Source organism: Felis catus, chromosome B4 (genome assembly GCF_018350175.1).
Source record: "Felis catus isolate Fca126 chromosome B4, F.catus_Fca126_mat1.0, whole genome shotgun sequence".
In the NCBI taxonomy this organism is placed as follows: Eukaryota; Metazoa; Chordata; class Mammalia; order Carnivora; family Felidae; genus Felis; species Felis catus.
The window spans coordinates 117,114,810-117,142,571 of NC_058374.1; the positions used below are offsets into that span (position 1 = coordinate 117,114,810).

Here is a 27,762-nt window from a genome sequence, read left to right on the forward strand (position 1 = left end):
TGCTATTCATAATTAGAAGGTTTAATCAAAATATAATAATCCAGTAACCAGATCCAGAAATGAGACTCAAGTTTAAAGTAGTAATGAAGAGTGTCTTGAATTGTTCAGGTTATGTTTTTGATTTCATGTATAGTGGTAAATTGTTACAGTAATGTTCTGCAAATCACATGCCCATTCCATCGACTATTATTCTTCCAGATTGACTTGGGCTTGAGAATGTGACTTGCTTTGGCTGAAAGGACACTAGCAAGTATGGCAAAGTAGAGGCATAAAAGCCCTGAGGCTTTGGGGCTTGCCCTCTGGCTGCCCTGAGACGACAGGTGAAGCAGCTCAGATGACCTGCTGGGGAGGAAGTCACAGTACCATTAACTCTTGCTGCTACTCAGGGAGAAAGAGAAAGGACCAGGAATCAATTACACTTTCTAAAGACACTTTGTTAGCAATCATTGAGGAAATCTTTCAGAAACTCGATTAACTGCAGTTAGAATAGGCTTTCCCCAAAGAGGTGCTAAACTTTGTTATAAAAATCTAAGAATGTAGTGACAACATAAGACAATTGAGACTGCGTTTATTCTGTGTTTACCTTGTACTCTCTTGGAGGCGTGTGATAATCAGTTTCTAACAGAGCTGTATCAAAAACTCCATAATAAAGTGCCCCAGCAGACGAAAGTGGCTCGTGGGAATCCAGCCCTCTCCAAACTGGAGTGAAGAGCCGTCATCAGACTGCTGGGTATACTGGCTCCACTGCAGTTAGTGGCTAAGAATGAATAAGCCTTACTCGTGCATGTTACAACAACAACGCCAAGAACAACATTTCAGTAAACAGGTTCTCAGCACATTTTTTTGATCACTGAATTGATGTAGGCAACAGTTTTCACTTCTGTCTCTGCCTTTCCTATGGACAGGTGCAATCTAAAAAGTGAAAACTCTATTGTGAAAGGTACTGTTGGACCCATTTTAGGCTTTAATCAAGTAAGCAAGCTGGCAAGTGTGTCTGTTCTTTCCCTGGCCTCCTGTGGTTTTTAGAGCCACGGTTTCAGACTCCTGCGCTTGGGGTGCTTTGCACATATTTGCACAAATGGATGCAAAATGGAAGGTTAAGATCTTCCCACAGATCTTAACCTTGGGAAGCCAAGAGGTCATCTGACCCATCCTTCATCCAAATGATTATACTTAAGCCTTCCCAGAAGATCCCTTATCTTATTTTTTGAGGAAAAAACAGACTGGGTAACACATCCAAGGCCCCATCGACCTTTATCAATAGTTCCTCATTTTAATGATTACCATTACAGAGAAGGGGTTGGGTAACTTTGAACATAAAATTCCTTATTTGTGAGACAGGAGGTTCCTTAACAAAGGGTTACTATAGGAATGTGAGTACAGTACTAACACATAGGAAGAAAGTAGTAATACTAACCTCTAACTCCAGTTTAAGCATCTAAGATTTTTTTTGAGATATATAGTGATATTTGATAAATATCACTATATTTGATAAATATCACTAAGGGCCACTCCAATGGCAATCTCTTTATTCATTCCTCATCTCCTTTGCACAAAACCTCTTGTTGACCTCTTGACTAGACTATGATTCAATCAATAGAAGAAAGAGAAGCTTAAGGACAAATTATGACTTCAAAACAAGTTGTTTATCAAGGCCTATTAAAGAACATCCACCATATTGTAGTGTAATTCGATCAGTCAAAGTTATCTAGTGAAGAGCTTGTCAAACAAACAAACAAAAAAGATTTACAAAAGTCTAATGCATTTGGAAAAGAATACCATCAATCTGTTTCCAGATACCGTTTGAACTGTTTGAGTTCAAATAATGTTAAGTGGCCTGTGGCCTGTTAAGAAAGAAAGAAAACTATAATCTGAAAACAGCTGCCGTGTCTCAAACCAAGTCAACAAGAACACAGCGCTACAGTCAGCAACTAATACAGTCACCAGCCTAACCAAAGTAGGTTTTAGAAGAACGGAATAAAATAATGGGTTGATCTACCCAGGGAAGTTCTCAGGTCTTTTCCTCAGCATAATACTGCTTGCTGTTAAAGTACCATCTGATCTGCTAATCCATGACAAAGCCCATTAAAGATCCCCAGACTCTGGGATTTTGATGAAATTCTTATGTAGGAATTCCAGTGAAAAGGCCGTTGGAGAAACCGGTCTGGATTCTGGAATATGTTCCATTCTGTATTTTTCTATGTATGGTGCAGCTACTTCCCAAACCTGAGAAGGACAAAACAAAGTCAAAATGTTGAGGACACTGTTCTCACATGCCATGGAACATCAACCTCGTAGGACCAAAACGTCTATTGCTGACTAGACACGTAGCGGCTGTTTCCTTGCTTTTGTTCTAAGCCATTTGACATACGATCTGTGTCAACTGCTCTTTGGTTGCATTAACAGATTTTAAAATACAAAGTCTGAAACCTTTCTATTAGCAATAATCGCACCTCGGATAAACCTCATTGGCAACGATACCGCCACTGCGCAAAGCTAGTCTGAAACCTTTCTGGAGTTACCATGAAGGTTTTCAGCTGCTTACTCTTCTGGAGCAAAACAAGCTAACAAACACACAAAGCCTAGAGAATTCAGTGTGGACAGCATTAAAGAAAGTTGCTCAAACGATGACCGTGTGTTTTCTAAAACAAGCTTTGAATAAGGCGGTGGATTTCCTCATTTGCCAGATTTCCATGCCGTGTGTGCTCTATTCCTTACACCCTTGCTACTCAAAGTGTGACCTGTGGAGCAGCAGCAGCAGCATCTGGAACAAGATCCCCAGGAGATTCACACGCACATCACAGTTTGAGAAGCGTGCTTCAGACCCTTGTTTATACCTCCACCCACCAACCTATTCTCTTTCAAGCATCATGTCTTCTCACGTTAAGGTCCTGGTTTTGGTTTACAACTGCTTTTTATCAGCTTGCTGCCAACAACCAAGGAGGATTTCCTATTCTTTTGTATTACCATAAAAAATATATTCTTTCAAAGGCTAACTTCCTCGAAAAGATACGTGCATCTCCAGGTTTAATTGCAGCATTATTTGCAAATAGCCAAGACATGGAAGCAACCTAAGTGTCCACAGACGGATGTATAACAACTCCACCCAGTCTTAAGAGTTAACTTGAGTTAAGGTAACACACTTCTTGCTTGCCCACCTAAGGCCCTTGATCTATAACAGAATTAATTTGTTTCTTTTGAGATTTGCCGACCACTGGCCTTGGGGAATAAAGGACCAAGAACTTTCCCTGCCGGCAGAGGCCAGCAAGTATGTTTGAAGCCACCTTGGCTTTCCAACTAGCTCAGCAATGTTTTAGCAAAATGTTTTTCTTTTTTAAGATCACACAGTGATTATTGACCTCCCTTTGGTCATCTGTGGATCTTGCCCTCCTTTGCAGAAAGAACAAAGTACTCTTGGGGAGCCTGGGTGGCTCAGTCAGTTGGGCGTCTGACTTCAGCTCAGGTCATGATCTCACACTTCGTGAGTTCGAGCCCCGCAATGGGCTCTGTGCTGACAGCTCAGAGCCTGGAGCCTGCTTCGGATTCTGCGCCCCCCTCTGTATCTGCCCCTCCCCTGCTCTCGTTCTGTTGCTCTCTCTCTCTCTCTCTCTCTCTCTCAAAAATAAATAAACATTAAAAAAATATTAAAAAAAAAAAGAACAAAGTACTCTTGCACAACCTCTGGGTACCAAGAAACCAGACCTCCTTGCAGCTCCCCCACTCCCCTGGGCATCAAGAAACTGGAACTTCTTCCACAACCTCTAAGAACTGAGATAACTCTGTAGCTGACATCATTGAGTCCGCATGTAAGTAAGAAATGTCATAGACCACTGCATTCTCTTAACTGTTTAACTCCCTTTAAATACCTCTGTGCTAGGCAGAAACCTGGGAGTTGGCTTTTGGACAAGAGTCTATTTCTCCCCAGGTGGCTGGCCTCCTGAATAAAACTCATATTCCTTTCTAATCAAAACTCATCTCTTGAGTATTGGCCTTTCAAGCGATGGACAGCTAAACTTGGTTTTCAGTAACAGATGAATGGATAGAGACAATGTGGTATGTATGTATGTATGTGTGTGTGTGTGTGTTAATCATCCATAAAAAAGAAGGAACTCCTGGCATTTGTGATAACATGGATAGACCGTGAGGGCAGTATACTAAATGAAATGAGTCACAGAAAGACAAATACTGTATGATCTCACTTATGTGTGGAATCTAAATAGCAACCACAACGGCAAAAACTGAGCTCATAGATAGAGGGAATAGATTGGTGGCTGCTAGAGGTGGGGGTGGGGGAGTTGGAGGGTGAGCGATATGGATAAAGGGGGTCAAAAGGTACAAACCTCCAATTATAAAATAAATAAATCTTGGGGATACACATGATGACTATAGTTAATAATACTGTATTGTATATTTTAAAGTTACTCAGAGATTAGATCTTAAAAGTTCTCATCACAAGAAGAAATTATAACTATGTATGGTGACAGATGTTAACTAGATTTATTGTGGTGATCATTTTGCAATATATACAAATATTAAGTCATTAGGTTGTACTCCCGAAATGAATATGTTATATGTCAGTTATATTTCAATTAATAAAAAAAGGCCAACCTCTCTCATCTACCTCTCTATGTGCACCAAAGTTGGCAGCAAGCAAGGGGCGTCCCCTCAAAGGGTGTAGGGCACACTTAGAAATGACAGATGTGAAGATCAAAGGGAAAAATCATTCCCCAAGAACAGAACAATGGTTCCAGGGGAAATCAAGAAATTCTAGAGAACATGATACTCACAAATTATTACGAAAGGCTTAAAGAACTTTAAAAAATATATTTAAAAAATGAGTCAGCCTATGAGGCATCTGTCCCTATCAGAGAAATCTCTAGTCAATGAAACCAGAGAAAATAAGCAGTAAAGAGAACCTGTAGTACCTCAATCAGGGTGATGATGGGGTAGGACACCCCACGGCACTAGACAGACCTGTAGACCTTTGAAGTAAAAACCTGGGACTTCGTTTTCTCTTTGAGTCTATTTAATCATTGGACCAGTTGGAGGTGGTGGTGATAACGTACTTTTGAATGAAAGAGAATGCTCTTGGTGAAGGGGATCCATGAAACTCTCATCTCATTTTTTCTCCCCATGAATACCTGTCCCAAACTCCATTTAAAATCATTTCAGTTTCTAATCATTAGATATTTAATGTTTGGGTGCAACACAGGACACTTAAGCGGTTATCAGACAGCTTTTTAAAGTTGCACAAGAAGTTGCCCGAGTTCCTTTTTGTTCACACCCAAGGCATAGACGAGAAACAAAAGAATAAGACAATATTTCTTCACTCCCTACTCCCACTTTGCTTTCCCATAATGACCCAAAACTAAGATATAAGCCAAGTGACCAACTTGCCTTCTGTTCCAGGAGCAGCCTGTGCGCTGCCTCAATGTCTGGGGCCATGAAGCGATCTTTTATCCAGGGCCTACAGAGAAAGTACATCAAACCATCAGCCAAACATTCACCACTGCCAGGGTTCACAGATCTGAAATGATGGCATCTCCAGGGACCTGTTTGACTTTACCTTACAACAGAGCGCACCAGGTCATATACTTTTTCCAGAGGAGTAGTTGTTCTCAGGGGGCGTAGAAACTCTATGCCCTGGCAGGCTGCCAGAAGTTCGATGGCCAGCACTACAATAAGAAAGGTGGAGGGATGATTAAAGCCTGACTTCGTGCTGGGGGGATATAACTCACGAGGAAGTCGACACTGCTAGCCAACTAAGAGATAGCTCTCTGTCTAGTGGTAGAATAAAGCTGCCTTGGTGTTTGGTTACCATCTTAAATTTGCTTTTCTAACCTATTGGCTGTATCTTTAATGTTAAGAAGGAGAGCACTCTCCAGCTAAATGTCTTAGCCCCCCACTTCCTGTTTATCTGATCAAGATGGATGATATCTTTGTCCTATTTCCACCTTTGCATAAATTTCAATTTGTTTTTAGTCTTGCTATTTCTTTTGGCTTGAAATACCTGGCAATAGACTTTCATCAAAGGATTGAAGGAGCCAGTGCATAAGCAAATGAGTTTTTTTTAAGGCTGGGACTAATTCTATAGTGCTCATTTCAAACCTTCAAACTCAAAGGCTCCCAGGCCCATTAAAACTGAAATTCTAGGGGCGCGTGGGTGGCTCAGTTGGTTAAGTGTCCCAACTTGGGCTCAAGTCCTGATCTCACGGTTTGTGAGTTCGAGCCTTGCATTGGGCTCTGTGCTGACAGCTCAGAGCCTGGAGCCTGCTTCAGATTCTGTGTTTCCCTCTCTCTCTGCCCTTCTCCTGGTCCTGCTCTGTCTTTCTCTCTTACAGAAATAAACATTAAAAAAATTTAAAAAAATGCAATTCTAGAAATTGGTACTTTGCCAACTTTCGGCTTCTTGATAAAACAATCCTTACACAGGTTTTTCCTAGCTAAGAACTTATTAAATGTACCATACCTTGTGATTGGCTTTGAATATTGACATCTAAGTTTCTCTACATTTGGATTCCATTATTTGCCAAGAAAAAATAGTTTAGAAGCGTAAAGTTGATCAAACCATTTAAGTGGTTAACTGAAAATATTTGACTTGAATATTTGTATTGAAAATATTTGACTTTTCGTCTTAGAATTTATGAATTGCATCACAAACTCTGGTGGGTACAGACAAGTCACAATAGGAGAGGATGAAATAAATGAATCTATTTTGGACCTGGAAGAAACTTTACATCTTCTAGTCTAGTCCCCTCACTTCATATGTAAGGTATTGGAAACTTTAAGAAGTTGAGCTGGGGTGGACAGGGAAGGCATCTGAGGTGACATCTGCACAGCTACAAAGATAGAGTGAAGAAGTGAACCATGTGAAGTCCTTGGGGAACAATGTTGCAGGCAGAGAGACCAGCGAGGACACAGATGCTGAGGTACTGGCAGGTACAAGAATAACACTGTGGCTCCAAGGTATCGAATGGAATGGAGACAGGTGCCAGTGAGAGCCAGAAGCCAGATCACCCATGATCCTGGTAGGCTACAGGAAGGGGGCTGGGTTTTGTTTTGAGTACGATGAGGAAACTTGGCAAATTTGAGCAGGAACATGGTGTGATCAAAATTACATTTTAAGAAGTTCACCGGGGTTATTGTATGTGGTGACTATGGAAGAACTGTAGTAAAAACAAGGAGATATCAATCAAAAGGAGATGATGGTGCCTTGATTTGGTGTCTTTTGACAGTAAGGTTAATTTGCTGAAGAACTGGCTAGAAGATCCGATCTGGATAGGAGTCTGATAAGGGTGTCTCCTTAACCTTCTGGCCAGAGCCACATGTTTAATGGGGAGACCATCTCAAGAATGGACATTAGGAACACAGTCCGGTAGGCAGTTAATAACCAGTGTTGGTGAGGATGTGGAAAAATTAGAACTCTCAAACACTGCAGATAGGAATGTAACATGGTGCAGCCACTTTGGAGAATAGTCTGGCAGTTCCTCAAAAAGATGGAGGTCAGTCACCATATGACTCAGCAATTCCACTCTAGAGAAATGAAAATATACGTCTTCATAAAAACTTGTACACAAATGTCTATGGTAGCATTATTCATATTAGCCAAAAGGCAGACAAAACCCAAACATCTCTCAACTGATGAATGGATAAACAAAATGTGTTAAATCCATAAAATGGAATGTGTGGCCATACAAAGGAATGATGTACTGATACATGCTACGCCATGGAGGAACCCTGAACACATTATGCTGACTGAAAGAAGCCAGATACAAAAGGGCATATATTGTATGACACTTACGTGAAACGTCCAGAATAGGCAAATCCACAGAGAGAGAAAAGTACATTAGTGGGTGCCTAAGCCCGGGGACAGGGTGGGACAATAGGAGACGGATAGGTAAAGGGTACGAGGTTTCTTTCTGAGGTGATGAAAATGTTCCAAACTTGGTGGTGGTGACGACACAACTCTGTGAATATACTAACAGCAACTCAAGTGTGCAATTTAAACGGGTGATTGTATGGTATGTAAATTATATCTCGATCCAGCTGTTAACAAGAATACTCAGCTCTCCCACATTTATCTTCAAATACCGCAGTGTTTGCTTATCCACTGTTCCGCTTTCCACAGTTTTGGTGGCCTGCAATCAACCACCGTGTGGAAGCAGGTGAGCCTGATGATTTGTCAGGTTCCTCTTTCTGATGAATCATCAGGTCAATAGAAGCCTGACGCTACGTCACAACGCCTGAGACATTCACCTCACTTCATCTCGTCTGTAGGCGTTTTATCTTCTCACACAGTCACAAGAAAGGGTGAGTACAGTCAGGTATTTTGAGAGAGTTCACATTCGCATAACTTTTATTTCAATATATTGTTATAATGGTTCTATTTTATTGTTCTTGCTTATCTCCTACTGTGCCTAACTTACAAATTAAACTTTATCATAGGTATGTGTGTATAGGAAAAAACATGGTATACGTAGGACTTGGTACTACCCGTGGTGTTGGGCATCCACAGGGGGTCCTGGAACGTTTCCCCCGTGGATAAGGTGGGAATTACCGTAGTGATACTCTTGTCAGCCAACTGCTTCCAATACAGTTGCAAAAATTTAGGAGCTTAGATAACAATGCTTAAGGGAAGGCAATTCCTTTAAAAAAAAAAAAAAACTAAACAAGGGGGCGCCTGAGTGGCTCAGTCCGTCAAGCCTCTGACTTCTGCTCAGGTCATGATCTCACAGTTTGTGAGTTCGAGCCCCGCATCGGGCTCTGGGCTGACACCCCCCCCCCCCCCCCTCGGAGCCTGGAGCCTGCTTCAGATTCTGTGTCTCCCTTGCTCTCTGCCCCTCCCCTGCTCGCGCTCTGCTCTCTCTCTCTCTCTCAAAAAATAAACGTTAAAAAAAATTAAAAAGCTCAACAAGGGGTGCCTGGGTGACTCTGTTGGTTGAGTGTCTGACTCTTGGTTTCAGCTCAGGTCATGATTTCGCAGTTGGTGGTTTCAAGCCCTGCGTCAGGCTCTGTGCTGACAGTGAGAAGCCTGCTTGGGATTCTCTGCCTCCCTCTTTCTCTGCCCCTGCACAATCTCTGTCTCTCTCTCTGTCTCTCTCTCTCTCTCTCTCTCTCTCTAATACATACATACATAAACTTAAAAACCAATAAACAAAACAAGCAGTAATTTAGAAGGCAGAGAGAGGTTGGCCTAACGCACTTCCACCCTAGAAGTATCTGCCAGAAGGTTTGGATCTGAATCTCGTCAAGCCTTTAGGAACAACCGCAGTATACAGGGAATGCAAGGGCTAGAGAACAAGTTAAAGGTAACACCATAAGGCAGCCAACAGGTAAATGCAGAATGTCAGTTTCTAACAGAAGACTGACCTGGTTTTTTGGTTTTTTGTTTGTTTTTTGGTTTTTTTTTTTAATCCAGTCCATGGCATGAAGAAAAAAAAGGGAGAGGGGACTGTTCTAGATAAAAAGAAGCTTAAAGCCTTTAACACACCAAATTTAAAATGTGGGCCTTAAATCTAGATTTGAAAAAAACCCACCGTAAGGGCATTGAGATAATTGCGAAATTTTGAATATGGACTTATCAGTGACCCCAAGACTTGTTGACTTTGTTGGATGTGATAATGGCATCATGGTAGATAAAAATGCAGGAAGAAAATAATGTATGTGATGGGATTTGCTTGAAAATAACTTGAGAAAAGTAAAAGAAAAAATGAAGCAAATGTGCTGTTGAGTCAGAGTGAGGTGTAAATGAGGGCTCATGGTACTAATCTCTCTACTTCTGAATATGTTTTAAATTGTTTGAAAAACAAAGCCAACCAATAAACCTGATAGGTCAGCAGGTGTGGTTCTTAATTTTCAGCGAGCATCAGAATCACCTGGAAGACTGGTTAAACCAGATTGTCCTGCTCTCTCCCCTAGAGTTTCTACTTTAGCAGGTCTTGAGGGGTGGTGCCTAAGAGTCTGCCTTTCTCACAAGTTCCCAGGTGATGCTGATGCTGCCTGTTTTGAGGCTCGCACATGTAGAAGTTAATCAGAGAGGCTTGCCATCCCAGACTGGCTGGGTTTACCTTGCTCCACATGCTCGATGACCCGAAGTGCCTTCCTTGCTGCCCATCCTCCCATGGAGACATGGTCCTCTGTGGCCGCGCTGGTGGAGAGAGAGTCCACCGACGAGGGGTGGCACAGAGCCTTGTTCTCAGAAACTGCAAGAGGCCGTGCAAGTTAAACATGCTTCTAATAGGAAAAATGGCCATGTTGGCTTCTCCCCATGCCCAACGTCATGGGGGAGCCCCTCCAGGAGCTCTCGGTTGTTATCCAAGCACCAGATGGTCCAAAATTATTTTGGGAAATGGAAGCAGGTTGGGTTTGTATCAAAGTGAGAAGGACTTGGAGCCAATAATGAATTCTGAGATAAGACCAGATGGGAACCCTAATAGTACAAAGCCCAGTTGAAAACACAGGAAACGTTTAGCATGCTAGGGAGACTAGGAAAAAAAATACGTGATGGTCTTTTCTAAGTACTCAAGAACAATTGACTGGTACTATCACCAGAGGAGGCCTTAGAATTCAGGGTGGTGTTTGGGGATGGAGACTGGACCCCAGATCTTGAGCAAGGATATTTTTCAGTTCAGACTGTTCAGTGATTATATAAGTGGAGGCAGTGGGTTAAGCACAGGCTTCACGACTGCCGGAGATAACTTGGGGAGGCTGGGGAAATCCTAGTGATGGCCTGGATTGGTGTCTCCCAAACTTTATTGTGCATATGACTCGCTCCATCTTATCAGAATGCAAATGTTGAGTTTCGTGTGGGCCTGAGATTCTGATAAGCTCCCAGGTGGTGGCTGGAATTTTGACTCGAAGACAACACATTAAATACGGAGGACCTAGATTCCAGAGCTCCTCCCCAGCTCCAGAAGCCAGGGAAGGCCAAACTCAGAGCGTTTTCTTCCCTACATTTTTGACCCTGAGAGTGGCTGAGTGAGACTTCAGTTGTTTTCTGTGCCATAAGGGGTCCTGAGGTAATCTAGCTACGTGAACTAGGGTGGTCAACTCGTCCTGGTCTCCCCAGGACTTGCCAGGTTTCAGCACTGCAAGGCCCAGGTCCTGTGACCCTTCACCTGCCATTAGATGGATAAGCAGGCTGTAGTGAGGCTCATTCAGAAAGAGAAGTTACATGTCCCCCCAAAAGAAAACTACCCATTTCATTATAAAGAAAGCAAGTTGAACGACTTCAATAGTCAGTTTAGGGAAGCCAAACACATTCAAACGAAGCTTTCTGAAGTCCCTAATATTTTCTAGAAATCAACCACAATCTCCCTATGTTAATGTGAGAAGTTGCTGTCCTTTAAGGGAGTATTTTCATAAGGGGGTTAAGTGAGCAAATAGAAGATCCTCGGCAGAGGACATCATGAATTCAGGGTCTCTGTTGGGTTTATTGAGTTTCCATGTGAGGCTTTGGTGAGGAAAGGGTTAGGAGTAATCCTAATAGCAACTAATATTTACTTACTGCTTAGAGACATGCCGGGCATAGTTCTAAGGCTTTATATGCAATAATTCATTTAACTCTCAAATTAGCCCCATTAGGTAAATTTATCACCCCCATTTTACAGAGGAGTAAACGGAGGGTCAATAGGATTAAGAAACTTGCTCCATATCACACTCCTGGTAAATGGCAGAGCTGGGATTTGGACCCAGAGTCTATGCTCTTAAGTAACCATGTGATCTCCTGCCTCATGGGTAGGTTTGCCAGAAAAAATACAGAATGCTCAATTAACTTTGAATTTCAGATAAAAAACAAATAACTTTTTAGTATAAGCATGTCCCAAATAATTCAAGTTTAACTGGACATCCTGCATTTCTTTTGTTAAATTTGGCAGTCATATTAGGATTATGTACTCATTAAAATGAGATCTGCATTAATTGAAGTGAGAGCATAGATTTGAGGACAAAAATGCCTGGGTTTGAATTCAGTTCTACTTGCGAGCCGTTCAATGTTGGGTAAGTCACCTAACTTCTCAGATCATCTGGTATTCATCTATGCAATGGGGGTAATGATAGTGCCTTGCCTATTGTTGTGACCGTGAAGTGAGTAATTATGAATTAAGTCCTTAGCAGGTCCTTTGTACCAGGCCTTGTTCTGATGTGTTACTTAAAGTTTTAATTCAGAAATCAGTGACACTGAACCTCAGTTCTCATAGAGGGCATTTGCTTCTTATAAGCATTTTTGCATATTGTAATCACATCTTTATGCTCTTAGAGGTCAGTATATCTACTGAAATGTATCCAACGTTTAAACATCCAAGTCCGTTCATGTTTCACCTTAATTATGGATATCTTTGTCTTTTTCCTTCTGATAGTCTCCAAATTGCGATTAGGGAAAAAGCTACAAACATGACATTCGTATGTGACGTTAAATTGCTTCCTACAGAGAAATTGTGGAAACCTCATTATTTACAAACTCATTGGGGTATTATTCTGTTTTACTTCAACTTTGTTTACATTTTATTTTATATATATATATATATATATATATATATATTTTTTTTTTTTTTTTCCCCTAAAATATGTCAGGCTTCCTTCTGCATTTGTATTGAGACAGGTAGGATGCAAATGAGGTGGGGAAAAACCTCATTCAAGGACAAAATTTGACATTTTCAGATAAAAAGGACGGGCTTGCATCCTGAGAAGTGGGCAGTGTTCTTACCGAGGGCTGCAGCTGTACAATGTGCAATCATGAATCCCGAGTTCAGACCACCCTCAGCAACCAGGAAGGCAGGCAGCTCGCTGAGGGAGGGGTTACAGAGCCTTTCGATTCTTCTTTCACTAATAGCAGCAAGCTCATGAACTCCAATGGCCAAATAGTCCAGGGCCTAGAAAGAGTGACTCAATTCAGTTGAATTGAGCCTAAATTGGAATATGCTTTCAGGGTCAGGAGCAATTCTAAAAAGCTTACTTTGGCTGGGTATTCACCATGGAAGTTTCCTCCAGAAATAGTCTCTCCCCTACTGGCAAATACCATCTTTCAAAACAGGTTAAGGCTTGAATATAACATTTGCTGATCACTGCAAGTAGAGGTCTCCCCCACCATCCGAAAGTAGAGCGTTCCTATGATAATCTTTTCTAAACCAAAATGGCGTAAAGGGAAGAAGTGCTTACCATTAATTTACATGGAAAATTTTTGAGCATTCCCAGACCCTCAAAATCACCTCTTTTAGCCTTCTGATACCAGAGGACACATCTTGCTAATGGATGCACAAAATAAATTAAGATAAAGCACAGATGCTCATACAGTTCAAAGCCCTGGCAGCCTGATGCTGAGATGCTGAGTATGGTTCCCAGGGAAGGAGCTCGGTGATACTGCTGTTACCGCTTCAGATTTCTTTCAGTCCGTGAAAACAAGTACTAATGTAAGTCTGTAATGCAGACTTTCAAGAAGCAGGGGATACCTGTGTGACTCTTTTCCCAACCCACCAATTTGTAGCACTGATAGCCCTTGTACAAATATGGGTGGAGGGAAGGAGATTCTCTCTACAAGCAGTTGTTGACATAAAGGGACAAAAACCCAAAAACAGCAAAACAAATATCCCAAACCTTAATGAGGAATCATGTACACCCAACGGGGGGCCAAGAAAACATGAAACATCAATTTTTTTCCCCTGAGATTAGAGATTCTCAAGCACCACAACCATAGTAATTTTAGCGGTTAGTAATTTCCCTCAAAACAGTCTATATCTGAAACTAAGAAGAGAGACCGGGACGCCAGTTTAAAAGCAAATCTTTTTTGGCAGGGGGCAATGTGAGCTTGTGCTCCCTAGAAGAATTTGCTGAATGAAGACTGTTGATGAGCAACCACCAAATTGTCTGGAACAATCAATCCTGGGAACGTTTTCAAACTCTCTACTCAGTGATCCTATGCCAGCATTCACAGCATATGGCAGCCAATAGGCTGTTGCAAACCAATCTAAGTAGGAGGCAGCTTAGACTCCCTGCATATCAATGCCCTCAAGGATCATTCCTTTGTATCATGCACTTCACTTGGATCAACAGGCACTCAGACAAAAGGCAGTAACAGATCCTCCTTGCAGATTCCAAACAGCTAATTTTCACCTCCTGGACTAGAGAATATGATCTATGAACTAGGAACTCTGAGACAGGTTCTGACTTCCAAGGAACTGGAGATGCACGTATTACACTAACTTAGTCAAGTTTGGAGTTACTCTTTTCTGTACATATATCCGTGAGCCGATTAGGCCCAATGCTGGCTCTTCTGTACCAAGCCACCCCCAGTCACAGGCCTTAGTCTTCTCTCCATTCTCTGAATCCTTATAGCAAGTAATATCTGCACCTATTTAAAACGTAAGCGTGTTCTGTTGTTCTCCAGTTGTTCCAAATTTGGTTGCTGGCTATCAGATTATAGCAATTCGAATTTAGTTCCCATAACATCTAGCAACTATGTAATAGGTGCTCTATATCTACAACAGGTAAATTCAGAAGACTATTCTTTCAAGTAACACCACCATTGTAGGAGAACTCTCAAATATGGCCTTATTGGAATTTCATCAATAATTAAGAATCTTTAATTGAGAAAGGAAAAGACTGTTGGCTGAAACTTTTGCTGGGGCAAGTGGTAGTGTAAGAATTTAGTAAGGAATTATCCCTCTCCCATATCCAATAATTTAATGGCAATTCTTTCTTTGTTTTTTCATTTTGTTTTGTTTTGTTTTACTCTATAAGATACCCTTTCAGGTCTAAATTATCTAAGTGTAGAAAGGATGCCTTTCCTCACAGTGGCAGAACTGACAAGAACTGACAGATGAGACAGACTGCATAGACTTCATGAAAATTCTAGTCCATTTTGGGGGGGCGAAGTATGTTGAGGTGAGTGAGTTGAGGATTACTTAGTGTGGGTTTGACTTAACTGTAAAACAATCTGAGAGGACATAAAACACACATCCTGAAGTAAACTTGTCAGAGAAATCACACTAAAAGGGTCTTGTGATGAATCTTTCACAGCTGTTGTGAAACCTGTCTGCGAAGCTAAGCTGTGAGCTACTTCCAGGGTTGCTAACTCAGCACTTTGTCCCGTATTAAGAACTGAGGCCGACATGGGATAGGAAGGCATATATTCCTAAGGGTTGGGTGGTCTTCAAAGGCAGTACTGGGTACCTCTGTGACAACTTTGCCAGTGTGACTCCCAAGTGATCACATCAACGTCTGGGGGAACTATACCCTCAAAGAATATTCCATAGCAAAAACAAGATGGCTCTAAGATAACCACACCATGAAGGAGAGAAGGGCTGCATCCTTGAAAAATAGAAGCATTCTTACTATTCTCTGTAGAAATATGGAAATACTGATTTGAGTACACTCCATGTCAAAAATAAAAACTTGAGATGAGGAAAGCCGTAACTCGTTAATCAATACTTTGATAAGTGTTAACAAGCTGCCTTCTGTTTCATGCGTCACAAGAACCGGGAAGCCTTGCATAAATGCAAACCTACCCAGGATCCCCATAATCACACTTGTGACCTTGGTTTTCATCTTTCTATCAGCAATCTCAGCACTGGGTTTTAGGGCAAAGGTTTTCATGAAACCTCTCAGCCAATGCCGGAAATATGTGCGTTAGCTTTTAATGAGTCCATTTGGAAAGCACAGTGTGTTAGTAGTCTCTGAAGTGAAATTAGGTTCACAGACCTGCCCCTGCCAATCATCAGCTCTGAGGTTCCTCTGAACCTCAGGTACTTAGTCTATGAAATGGAGTAACAACAGAGACACTACACAAAAGGATCGCTTTAGCATATCTAAAAATTACCAGCTTGATTTCTGTAACTACAGTTTAGTAAGCAGTCAAAAGATACAGGATTGTCTGTTGCACTGTTAAGTTCTGTGGTAATGATGTTCTTCACAAACGCTATTGTGTCATTCACCACACCATGGACCTAAAATACAAGATTAAATGAGTTAATACATTGAAAACACTGATAATGGTGTCTGTCACACAGAGTCTTATATTCTTATTAGAATAGCAAGAATGTTTTTTTAATGTTTATTTATTTATTTTGAGGCAGAGAGAGAAAGAGAGAGAGAGAGCAAGCGAGCATGAGCAGGGGAGGGTCAGAGAGAGAATGAGAATGTCAAGCAGACTCCACACTGTCAGTGCAGAGCCTGATGCGGGGCTTGAACTCATGAACCATGAGATCATGACCTGAGCCGAAATCAAGAGATGGACACAACCAACTGAGCCACCCAGGCACCCCGAATAGCAAGGAAGTTTTAAACTGGGATTTATTTGTACTGTAGGGCTAATTTAGCGATTTTCCATAGACGTTTTTGATCAACTAGCTAGAATAGAACTTGATGAGTTAAAGGAAACAGGGTATTTATTCTAGGGAGGACCCTATTACACTACAGAATCTGGCACCAGATCAAATATTGTTTCATTCTTGAGTTGTGTGTTAATTTCTTACTCAACTAATTGCCATTCACAAATGAGTTATAACATCTACAATACTGGATGCCTCATGCCCACTCAGGTCTTCTGCATTGTTTTAGTCTAAAGTTAAGCCTCACAGATTTATTTATGGTGGTTTATATCTGCTTATTAAATGAAGATAAGGTACAACCATGATGTGCACTTAATTTTGATTAGACTTTCCTGCAAACATCTCTGAAAGCTGGTTCTTGCTATATCTAGAAGGGAGAACCAGTAACTGGTTAGGATGATGTTATCACTAAGAATTTTAAAAAGTTACGGCACTAAACCAACACAGCAAGTTGTTTCTTGTGCTTCTGTACAAGGGAGTTGAGCAAAACACTTCAAAAGGAAACAAACAAACAGCTTAATATATAGAATAGAAACTAAAATAATTGGACAAAGGGAAGTATGACATACATAATTTTTAACAGAGGCAGTAAAGAAATTTGGATTATAATTGACCATTACATGACTTTTTAACACTTACCTCTTTTTCTTTTCACCCCTCCCTGAATCGGGAAAAAAAGAAAAGTCTTTTTGTTTGTTTACCTGTGGACAGCAGCGCAAGGTATATGCATCCTGAACACGATCACAGAACCTGTGACTTTCTGTGGAAGAGGTGGAAGGGATAGCAATTTTTTCAAAGTTATCAATTTTTTCCCACAAAACATAAAACCAAATAAGCTCGCTCACAAAAACATCCCCAGACCTGCTATTTCAGAAGGGTGGTGATCCGAGTCCAAGAGTGACCGAAACCGAAAAGCCACTTCAACTTGCCCACGATGAGGGCGAACAGCATGAATGTCTAGAATTGATGGAGAACACGTCTGAGCACTTCTTCCATTAGCACGAACTACCATTGGTGATGGTTCAGGACCATCCATGGTGCTGACACAAGCCTTCAAAATCCCAGGGGTTCTTACCACCACTCACAGTTAGAACCTCAACTCCAAAAGCAAGCTTTTCCTTTGACTGTACTCTTTCTACTTTAAATATCCGAGTGCAAACTACATGGTAAGCCCCCTGGGAATTCAACTCAAGACCTTGGGCCTACCCTAATTTAGGATTTAGGCTCCTAATGGAAGGAACCTCCACAGTGGCCAATTTTAGACAGTTTTACATCAATTTTAGGCAGATTTCTGTCCTACTACATAGAATGGTAGGGAATCTTTCAAATTCATTACTTTCCAGGTAAACTACAACTTCTATGGTTTTTCTCTCTCCATTTTCTAATGGAGACCAACTTTAATCCTACTCTACTTCTAAAACCCTGTGAACAGATTCCTAAGACAGTGCACAGTTTGATGGGAGTTGGGCCTGGATGATCCAGAACACTGGGTGAATTCTAGAGTCAGCATCTGTAAAATGTGGTCATTCCGAGGATCAAGCATGGCATAACTTAGATGAAACTGTGGCAGTATCGTGTATGCCATAGGCCCTTGGGTTTTCTCTTTTTCCCCTACCACGCATCCCCACCACTCATGTTTAAAGACCTGGACCAGCCCACCCAACCAGCTCTGAACGACTGAATAGCAACCAAATGGAAGAACCATGCTGACCAGTATCGAAGGCTTTGGTGGTGCCTTTCAGCACCTCAAGGGTCAGGGCCGCCACGATGTCAGCCTGACGTGCAATAGCACTGGCTCTCTCCACAGCTTCGCAGCCCAGGGAGGTGATCATCTGTGTCCCGTTGATGAGTGCCAGACCCTTTGGAAAGAAAGAGAGAAGTTCCTTGCTACATTTATTGTAACCTATGTACAAGTTGATTTCACATCTTTTGCATCCCTAAGAGAAAAGTTAACCTGTCAGCTGAAGGACATTTATTTATGTTTTCTAAAGTGCAAGGCAGTAAGACTTATTTAAGCACTTGAGGATTAAGCGCTATCCTAAGTGAAATTGCTAGTATAAACCTGGCAAGTGGAATACATGTTAAGTATCCCCATTCTCAAGACAACAATGAACGTCCAGTGTAGCTGCATATAAAATCTTTAGCTCCTAATTACGCAGCATTTCTTCTTTAACTTGTCATCATTGTGGACAGGACATCCTAAAACATTTCTGGCCCAAGACTCTTGGCTGAGAGCACCCTGAGGAATCTTGACTTATAGCATCTGTTAAGGATCCTTAGAGATCCTGATTTGAAGTTTGAATTAAGTAAGAGAACCCCTAAACATTTGTGGCGGGCAGAATCTTCTGAATGCTTATGGATGAGTCCTTTCTTCAGTGACAAACTTTTAACAAACATGAAAGCCACATTTACTTTAAGAAATCAGTGAGACCGACATTAAGACTGAAAATAGTATATAAATAAAAACTTGTTAAAACGAATACATTTTCCTTGAATCTCCTTACCTCTTTTGGTTTCAAAACAACTGGTTTCAATCCATGAGCCTCCAAGACCTGCAGAATGATTAAAAAGATAAAAATGGGTATCAAATGAAATACTAGCCTTTTTCTAATTTCATAAGGAATCAATAAAATATCCTTAAAGCCTAAAGATCTGTCTTATAAAAGAGCAGACCTCATAAACTGGTTCTGTTCATCCCCCTCTGGTCTATTCTCTAGTTCTGTTCTTTAATCTGAAAGCAGACTTATATTTCACATAATTTTTGTACTTAAATCAGGGGCATTAGCGTCTACAGAAGTAACCCCGAATTTTGGGTTTTAGGTCCTTTGTGGTCAGTTTCCACATTACTGACTCACTTTTTCTTCTGCTGCTTCCTGAGTACATGTTTACAGAGTAAGAGTATGTGAAATTCCCTAGGAGGCAGGAAGTAGGTAGGATAGCACAAAGGAAGGGCAAATCGCATTTGGAGGGAAAAGAACCAGGGGAGCAGAGATGGAAGTTTCCCAGAGGACTTATTAGAGGGAGGAACAGGAGTGAGTGAAGAAGAGAAGAATGAGCAAGAGCTGGTCCCTCTGTCCCGGGCACAGCACATCCCAGCTGTAAGGAACCCCCAGTTTCTGTAATGTAGAACTTAGTGGGAGGGATTAGACCAACAAGACTCTTATAAACCAGTCTAAATTTAGACTTTATTCTAAGGACAATGGGAAACATTACAGGCTTTAGCTGGGACACGCTTGAATTTGCTGTGTGATGGTGGCTGGGAAAACATTGTACAGAGAAATAAAGATCAGGCTTTAGGGAAGAAAGGTGATTTGGAACCCATACCCTCCTAAGGATTATCTGTTCCTTTAACTTCTTCCTTCCCCTGGGTCCTCTGCCCCTTCATTGGGGAACCTCTCAGCAATTGACCTGGGATGACACCTCAAATAGTTCTTTGGGCTGCTCTGATGGAATTTGGAGATGGATGAGGAAAGCATTAAAGCTTTACCAAAAGCAAGCCCTTCTGATTAGCCATTGGGGTGGAAGCTTGGAGGAAAATGGAGCCTGCTTTCCAGAGGCCATACAGCAGGTACTATGATCCACAGCGCTATACTGTGAGACCAGCAACTAAATAAATTTGCAACAGTGTGTGGCCTCCGGGATAGACACTGGAAGATTTTCGGCTGCAGAATAAAATGCTGGGATTAACACTGACTGCTGTACCTTTTCACCAAGGTGACCATCAGGTCCAAAGGGCCAATAGTAAAGTATGGAAGCTAAGAGCCTTACCTAGTTTGACTAATGGTGGCTCCCTGATGGGGTTGCTGTAAGGATTCAGTGCTATAAAGTATGCAAGTGCAGCCGGTGCCCAGCCTAGGGAGATTACTGCAGAATGTAAGTTATTAAAGTCTTACGTATTTAGCATCAGCCCAGCCACTCTTTGGAGACCACATCTTCCCTTCTCCAATTAGCCCAAGAGCAAGATGAGAGAGTGGCGCAAGGTCTCCACTGGCACCAACCGTTCCTTTCTCTGGAACGTAGGGCAGGCAGGAGGCTGGGAGAGAAGTAGGCACCAGTTACTTGAGGCTGTCTTCACTTTGCCAGCGAGACCAACCTCTCCCAATAGGATGTAGTATCACTTTATGGCACAAATACCTGGGGAAAGACAGTTCCTGGAGCACAACTAATGCTTAATGAACCTGGCTGCACTGCTATTAAAAAAAGGTAGAGGGGAATAAGGGTGGGTGGGAGAGAGCACCTTCCCAATAACAAAAAGCCTTCTTTCCCTTATAAGCCGCTTTAAGTTTAGACTATAAAGATCTGTACTCTGAAAATTATAAAACATTGATGAAAGAAATGGAAGCCAACACAAACGGTATGACATTTTGTGCTCGTGGAGCAGAAGAATTCATATTGTTAAAACGTCCATTCTACCAAAGCAATCTACAGGTTCAGGGCAATTCCTATCGAAACACCAATGGCATTTTTCACAGAACCGGAACACAGAGTCCTAAAATTTGTATGGAACCACAGAAGACTCCAAATAGCCAAAGCAACCTTGAGAAAGAAGAACAAAGCTGGAGCTATCACAGTCTCAGATTTCAAGATACACTTCACAGCTGTAGTAATCACAATGGTGTGGCACTGTCACAGAAACAGACAAACAGATCAACGGAAAGACTAGACAGCCCGGCAATAAATCTATGTCTATATGGTCAATAAATCAGTGGCAAAGGAGAGAAGGATACATGACAGGGAAGACAGGCTTGTCTGATGCTGGGAAAACTAGTCCACTTCCTCACACCACACCCAAAACTTAACGTGAAATGGACTAAAGGCCTAAATGTGAGACCCGAAACCATAAAACTCCTAGAAGGAAAACATAGGCAGTAATCGCTTTGATACTGGCCTTAGCAACATTTTTTAAGATATAGTTCCTCAGGAAAGGGAAGCAAAAGCAAAAATAAACTACTGGCACTAGACCAAAATTAGAAGTCTTACGCAATGAAGGAAACCATCAACAAAATGCAAAAGCAACCTACCGACTGTGCGATGTTTGCAAATGATATATCTGATAAGGAGTTAATACCCAAAATATACAAACAACTTACAGAACTCAACATTAGAAAGACCAGATAATCCAATTAAAAAGTGGGCAGAGGGGCGCCTGGGTGGCGCAGTAGGTTAAGCGTCCGACTTCAGCCAGGTCACGATCTCGCGGTCCGTGAGTTCGAGCCCCGCGTCGGGCTCTGGGCTGATGGCTCAGAGCCTGGAGCCTGTTTCCGATTCTGTGTCTCCCTCTCTGCCCCTCCCCCGTTCATGCTCTGTCTCTCTCTGTCCCAAAAATAAATAAATGTTGAAAAAAAAATTAATAAAAAAAAAATAAAAAGTGGGCAGAGGCTCTGAATAGCCATTTTTTTTTTTAAAGAAGACATACAGAAGGCTGACAGACACATAAAAAGATACTCAGCATTACTAACCATAAGGAAAATGCAAATCAAAACCACAGTGAGCTATCACCTCACACCTGGCAGAATGGCTATAATAAAAAACTCAAGAAACAACAAGTATCGGTGAGGATGTGGAGAAAAGAGAAATTTTGTGTACGGCTAGTGGCACAGCCCCTGCAGACAATGTATGGGATCTCCTCAAAAGATTAGAAACAGAACTACCACATAATCCAGTAATTGTACTATTAGCTATTTACCCAAAAATGAAAACACTAACTTGAAAAGACATATGCCCCTCCTATGTTAATTGCAGCATTATTTACACTAGCCAAGACACGGAAGCAGCCCAAATGTCCATTGCTAGATGAATGGGTAAAGGAGAGGTAGTATTTATATACAATGAAACACTACTCAGCCATAGCAAATAATGAGATCTTGCCATTCGTGACAATGTAGATGGACTTAGTGGGTATTATGCTAAATGAAAGTAGTGAGACAGAGACAAATACCAGTTCACTTATACGTGGAATCTAAAAAACAAAAAAAGTAGAAACAGACTCATAAATACAGAGAATAAACTGATGGTTGATGGGGGTGGGGGCATGGAGCAAAATGGGTGAAGGGGAGTGGGAGGTACAAGCTTCCATTTATGGAATGGATAAAGCATAAGGATGAAAGGTACAGCATATGAAGCATTTTTTTTTTTTTTTTTTAAGTTTAGACTCTTTCCTAGGGACATTACAGATTTTAGCCAGGACATGCTCAGATTTGCTGTGTGAAGCTGGTTGGGGGACACGGTACATAGGGGACTAATACAGATCAGGCTGCATGGAAGAAAGGTGATCTGAAACCCGTATCCACATAAGGATTATCTATTCCTTTAAGTTTTTCCTCCTCCTTGGTCCTCTGCCCCTTTGCTTTTACTGTGCATGTCCTAATCAGACCTAGAAATTTTTAAGAATTGTAACAATGTATCTTAAAGATCAGGAGTTAGCTGTTGTTCATTACAGCCTTGCTTCTAAGAACAAAAAGTTAGAAATGATGTCAACATAGAATTAAGAGACTTTTGGGTGGCTCAGCTGGTTAAGCATCTGACTTTGGCTCAGGTCATGATCTCATGGTTCATGGGCTCTGTGCTGACAGCTCAGAGCCTGGAGCCTGCTTCGGATTCTGTGTCATCCTCTCTCTCTGCTCCTCCCCTGTGCGTGCTTTCTCACTCTCTTGTAAAAATAAACATTAAAAAATTAAAAAAAAAAAAGAATTAAGAGGGGAGCCTGGGTGGCGCAGTCGGTTAAGCGTCCGACTTCAGCCAGGTCACGATCTCGCGGCCCGTGAGTTCGAGCCCCGCGTCGGGCTCTGGGCTGATGGCTCAGAGCCTGGAGCCTGTTTCCGATTCTGTGTCTCCCTCTCTCTCTGCCCCTCCCCCGTTCATGCTCTGTCTCTCTCTGTCCCAAAAATAAATAAACGTTGAAAAAAAAAATTAAAAAAAAAAAAAGAATTAAGAGACTCTCATATAACCAAAGAGTGTGTGCAGTCATTAAAAGCTATTGGGGGAAAAAACACTATTGGAGAATGTTTGGAAACATGTAAATTTTAACATTAGAAAAGAATTATAAAATGTTCTAGAAGGATAAGGCACACCAAAGTATTCACAGGGGTTCTCTGAGGAGGTAAGCACAGACAGCATAGTCTCTGTTTCTACTTTTGCCCAGATTCCTAGGCACCCAGCCTACTACCTCACCACCACTTATAAACAGACATGTACTGTTTTGGAGGAAATTCTCAGTTAAAAAAAAAAAAAAAAAAGTCCTGTTCTTTCTAAAGTAAACTCAGACTCCTATAGCAGTGTGTTTTCCATCTGTAGATAAGGTTAGTGGCATGAAGCAATGCCATCCACAGGCCAGCTTCCAGATCATAGTTCACCTAGGGAATTCTCAGAACTCTAGGGACCTAGGGGGGTCCTAGACTGACCCATAAAGCATAGGTAGGTTTACAACCAGAGATGTACTATCTGCGATTGTAGGGAAGACCAGGGTGGGAGAAGGGACAGGTGGTGGAATCACTACTGGTCTGCTCAGCACAGCCATGTCTACCCATAGATACCCCATATACCTTCACCCCAAAGAGCTTCCCGAGCCTGCGCTGATCTATGATGTTCATCTTTATCTGTGAGAAGGGACGGTGGCCTCCTAAGCATTTCAAATCTTGTCTCCACATTGGAGTTTTTCTACCCTGAGAAGTAAGCTCCAAAGAGCTGAACTGTATTGTATCCTGGCACGAGATGGCTTCCTGGTCCAGAAGCAAGTCTTTGATCTCTTTGATGCTTCTGTTTTATCTTTGCAAGAAGTTAAGTTTCAGTTATTTAAGTCTGGGTATTCCACTATCTGGGGAGCATTAAGATGTCAGATTCCCGGGCACCAAGCAGAACTACTGAATTGGTCTTTGGGATGGACATCCAGGAATCACTGTGTTTCCCAGATGATTTGATGCAACTTCTCTAACCACATCTGGGCATCGCTGAATTAAAAGTTCTTTCCAGCTCTGAGCTTTGGGCCAGACTTGAGGGGTTTGTTCCAGACTTAAAGATACCAAATACTAAGTGAAGGGTGGTGAAGTGTGAGTTGAAGGTACACAGGAGTAAGCATCTCTGTCCCCACCCCTGTCCCCTCAGGTAGTCTCCTTCTCACCAAGCCCATTTCCATTTGTCTCCATTATTCGATGTCATCTTGTCTCTGTTAGTCGTCACCCTGCCATCAATCAAGTCTACCTGTGGTATATGCCCAGCCTCAGGGGAGGGTCAGTCTGGGGATCCATGGCATTACCATTGAATACTTCGATAACTTGCTTGAGGGTCTCCAGGGAAATGCCACTGTATCCTTTGGCTAAGACATTGATCCTTAAAGCCAGGAGCATCCGACATCTCTCAGGGATTAGTGGTTTCCCAACACCTGCAAAACGGAATTAATGTTTTCTTCTAGAAATCTTTTCTACCTCCATCTCTCAAATCTTTTTCCATTTCAGTCCAGTCTCCTACCACCGTCAAGAAGAGACTTGACTCAGTCAAGACGCATTTGCACTGCTCTCCTTCCTGATTGTCCTGTTTGTTAAAGTCCCATCTTCTAGAAAAAGGAGAAGCCCCAGTTTTGCCTTCTCAGTTCTCTTCCCTAGAATGCTTCAGTGAGCCCCACCCTCCCCAACACCCTTGGAATAGCATCCAGACTCCTCAGCACAAGCTCCCTTGCAATCAGGTGGGACTGGATTCTTGACATCTCACCTCATCCTGACCAACTCATGCCCTGAGTTCCAGCCTTCATTTCATTCCCTAAATACACCACTCTTGACATGATAGTCTAGCTGCTCCTGCCCCAACCCCATCTCTCCACCTGGTCCATTCCTTTTTCTCAGATTCAGCTGAAAGGTGGTCTTGTCTGATGCTTTCCTCTTTCCCCTCCTCCCCTGAAGCAGAATTGGCACTAGTTCTTGGAATGCATTAGCTATTCGTGGCTGCTACAGGATGCCTCACTCTGTTTGGAATGATTTACCTGAAGAATGTGAACGTACTAGGTTGACCTGCAGCTCTCTGGAAGAGAAAAGGAAAAAACCCTCTCAGATACCTTGCAGTGAAAACGTTTCCTCAGCTGGGAAAATGAAGGAAAGAACAGTTGAATCTTTGGAGAGGCAGAATAAGGCAGCGTGATGCAATGTAAGAAACCAGCAAGCCTGTGTTTTCAAAGCCAACTCGTATACAAGTTAACAGGAGACTTATCCTCCTCATCTGTAAATTGGGGCAAATGTTAATTATTTCTCTTGTTGAAAGAAGTCTCAAAGATGGGGACAGGTGGCATGTGAATGCTTGTGTTTGCTAAGGAGGGTGGGAATTAGACTTACTCTAGCTTATTGACAGGAATTATAGTTCTGGCAAATTTCCCAAAACCTGTAGTGATACCGTAAACAACTACAACAAAAAAACAGACATTGTACAATTAGATGCAAGCCGTTTTGTTTGGTTAATAAAAAGAATTGTAGGACACAAAGAGAAAGCAATACCAGTTTTTTCTTTTATGATGCTATCTATGACTTCCCTGGATTTTTGCACCTTCTTTTCCGCAGTTGGGGTGAGCTAGGAAAACATTGGTCAAAGCAGAGCATGTTGAAAACTTCCATACGCAGTGAAAGAGGTCAGAGGACATCCTTCCCCTGCCCTCCCCCATACCTTTATTTTGTAGTGTCCTTTTCCCAAGTTGACCAGATCCTCTGTGGTCAGGCTGTCCCCATCTAAGGCGATGTACTGCACAAAAGAAGGGAACTTCCATGAGCTCGAGCAGCTTGGCGCTTGAACAAGAGAGTAGGGAAGCCTCAAGCAAAACTACATTTTGACACCCAAGAGATTTTACCCTTGCTCTGACACATTCATGTCCTAGTTTAAACGACTGCTTGCTCAAGAGGAGGCTGAGTAAAGAAGGCTAGCAATGGAAGAGCATAATTAATGCATTTGCCTACTCCACCGAGCAGGATAAAGCCCCGTCCTGACAGTGTTCACTCAAAAATTTTGCTGGCTCCACCCCTCCTTAAGTGAGGGGGACTTAATTTTCTTTATAAACAGAGAGCGGCTGGAAGTTTACCTTTTCAGGCTCCCGGTATTTGCTGTATCTGAAGCCAGGTAAAGGAAAACACTGGGTAACGTGAGAAAGCCCCCACCCCATCACTGGCAGGGGCAGCCCCCCAGCGCAGACCCACCAGCCTGCAGGAAAGGATACAGGTAAACTCCTTCTGGTTGTGATGGAATGAAGTCGGGAGACATGGCATCCCCTTCTATAACTGAAACAAGAATGCAAGACAGGCTCCTTACAGATGGCAAAGGAGACGTGCATTGTTGCTGGAAACCAAGAAAGGGCTCTTCCACTGCCTCTGACTTCTACAGAAATGGCTGCTTTAAAACCACTTCAGAGGCCTTCAAGTGCTCCTAGCATCTTTACAAATGACAGCGAAATGCAGAGATGCAGGTATTAGGCGTGGACCGGGGTTTACACGGAAGTTCAAGATCTAACGCCCACCCCCACCCCCATCCTCACCCCCAGCTGTATTTTGTGTTAAATCTGAACCGCTTAGGCCACTGGCCTCCAGTCCGCTGAGGTGCTTTTGAAGGGCAGAAGGATCTTCAAAATGATTCTGTACCTGCAGAGGCATTCAGATGTTGCCTTTGCTACTTCCTAGCGCTCGACTCTAGGTAAGCCACCTCATTTCTGGGTCTGCTGCCTCGTGGTAAAAGGGGGATGAGAATCCTGCCCTCTCCAGGTTATTGTTGGAACCTAAGAGACAGCACGACCCCCCTCCCCCCGCCACGGAGGGCAGAGAGGACACCAGGACCTCCTTCCCAGGGATGCGGGGACTGGGCCGCCGCCCTCCAGCCACTCACCCACTTCCACGAACTCGTTGTCCTCCAGGGCCACCTGAAGCGGGTCCTCGTCGTCCAGGAGGCCCAGGCCTTTGCATCGGCGCACGAGGAAGCGCACGTCGTCCACCGAGGCGAAGCCGCCATTGTCTGGCTTATTCTTGACGTACCTCTTGATGGCCTCACGGCCCAGCCAGCCCACCGTGAGCTGCGCGTCCCGGCAGGGCACGGCCAGCCATTCCCCGCGCACGTGCACTGTGTACCTGGGCATGGCTCCGCGCGACCCGAGGGAGGCCCTGCCACCAGGCCGCCTGCTCCTCTGCCTGGGCAGGAGCCTGGCAGGGACGGTTTTATCTGGGAGGGACTTCCTAGGTGTGGTCGGCGGGGAGGACACCGCTGGACTTTCAAAACACGCCCCTCCCCTCGCCTTAACTCATCCACACGTTGGACAAATATTTATCGAGGGCCGCACGGGGTTCCTGTGGGTTTTCGCAGCCGAGAGAGGGGCGGGAGAGGGGGACGCAGGCAGGCGAGCGGCCCGTCCAGCCGGGGTACAGCCCTGCTGGCGGCAAAGCCTGGCTTCTCCCACGCTGGGGGTCCCAGGTGCCCTCCTGCTGGC

The 27,762-nt window shown here is 42.8% G+C and overlaps 1 protein-coding gene and 1 pseudogene across 1 annotated transcript; both read right to left on the reverse strand.

Moving 5' to 3' along the window:
• On the reverse strand, positions 1-27,762 carry HAL (histidine ammonia-lyase). Its single transcript, XM_006933958.4, has 20 exons — positions 27,168-27,762; positions 26,509-26,569; positions 26,374-26,401; positions 25,965-26,039; positions 25,799-25,871; positions 25,640-25,706; positions 25,294-25,331; positions 24,574-24,699; positions 20,216-20,355; positions 18,827-18,874; positions 18,034-18,181; positions 17,184-17,279; positions 17,024-17,082; positions 15,858-15,938; positions 12,953-13,018; positions 12,704-12,869; positions 10,068-10,202; positions 5,567-5,675; positions 5,398-5,467; positions 1-2,226 (listed from the first exon to the last, which is right to left on the reverse strand). Exons 1-20 carry the CDS (start codon positions 27,412-27,414, stop codon positions 2,086-2,088), a joined length of 1,974 nt encoding a protein of 657 aa, XP_006934020.2. The 5' UTR covers positions 27,415-27,762; the 3' UTR covers positions 1-2,085.
• Positions 2,381-2,498, reverse strand: LOC111561491 (annotated as a pseudogene).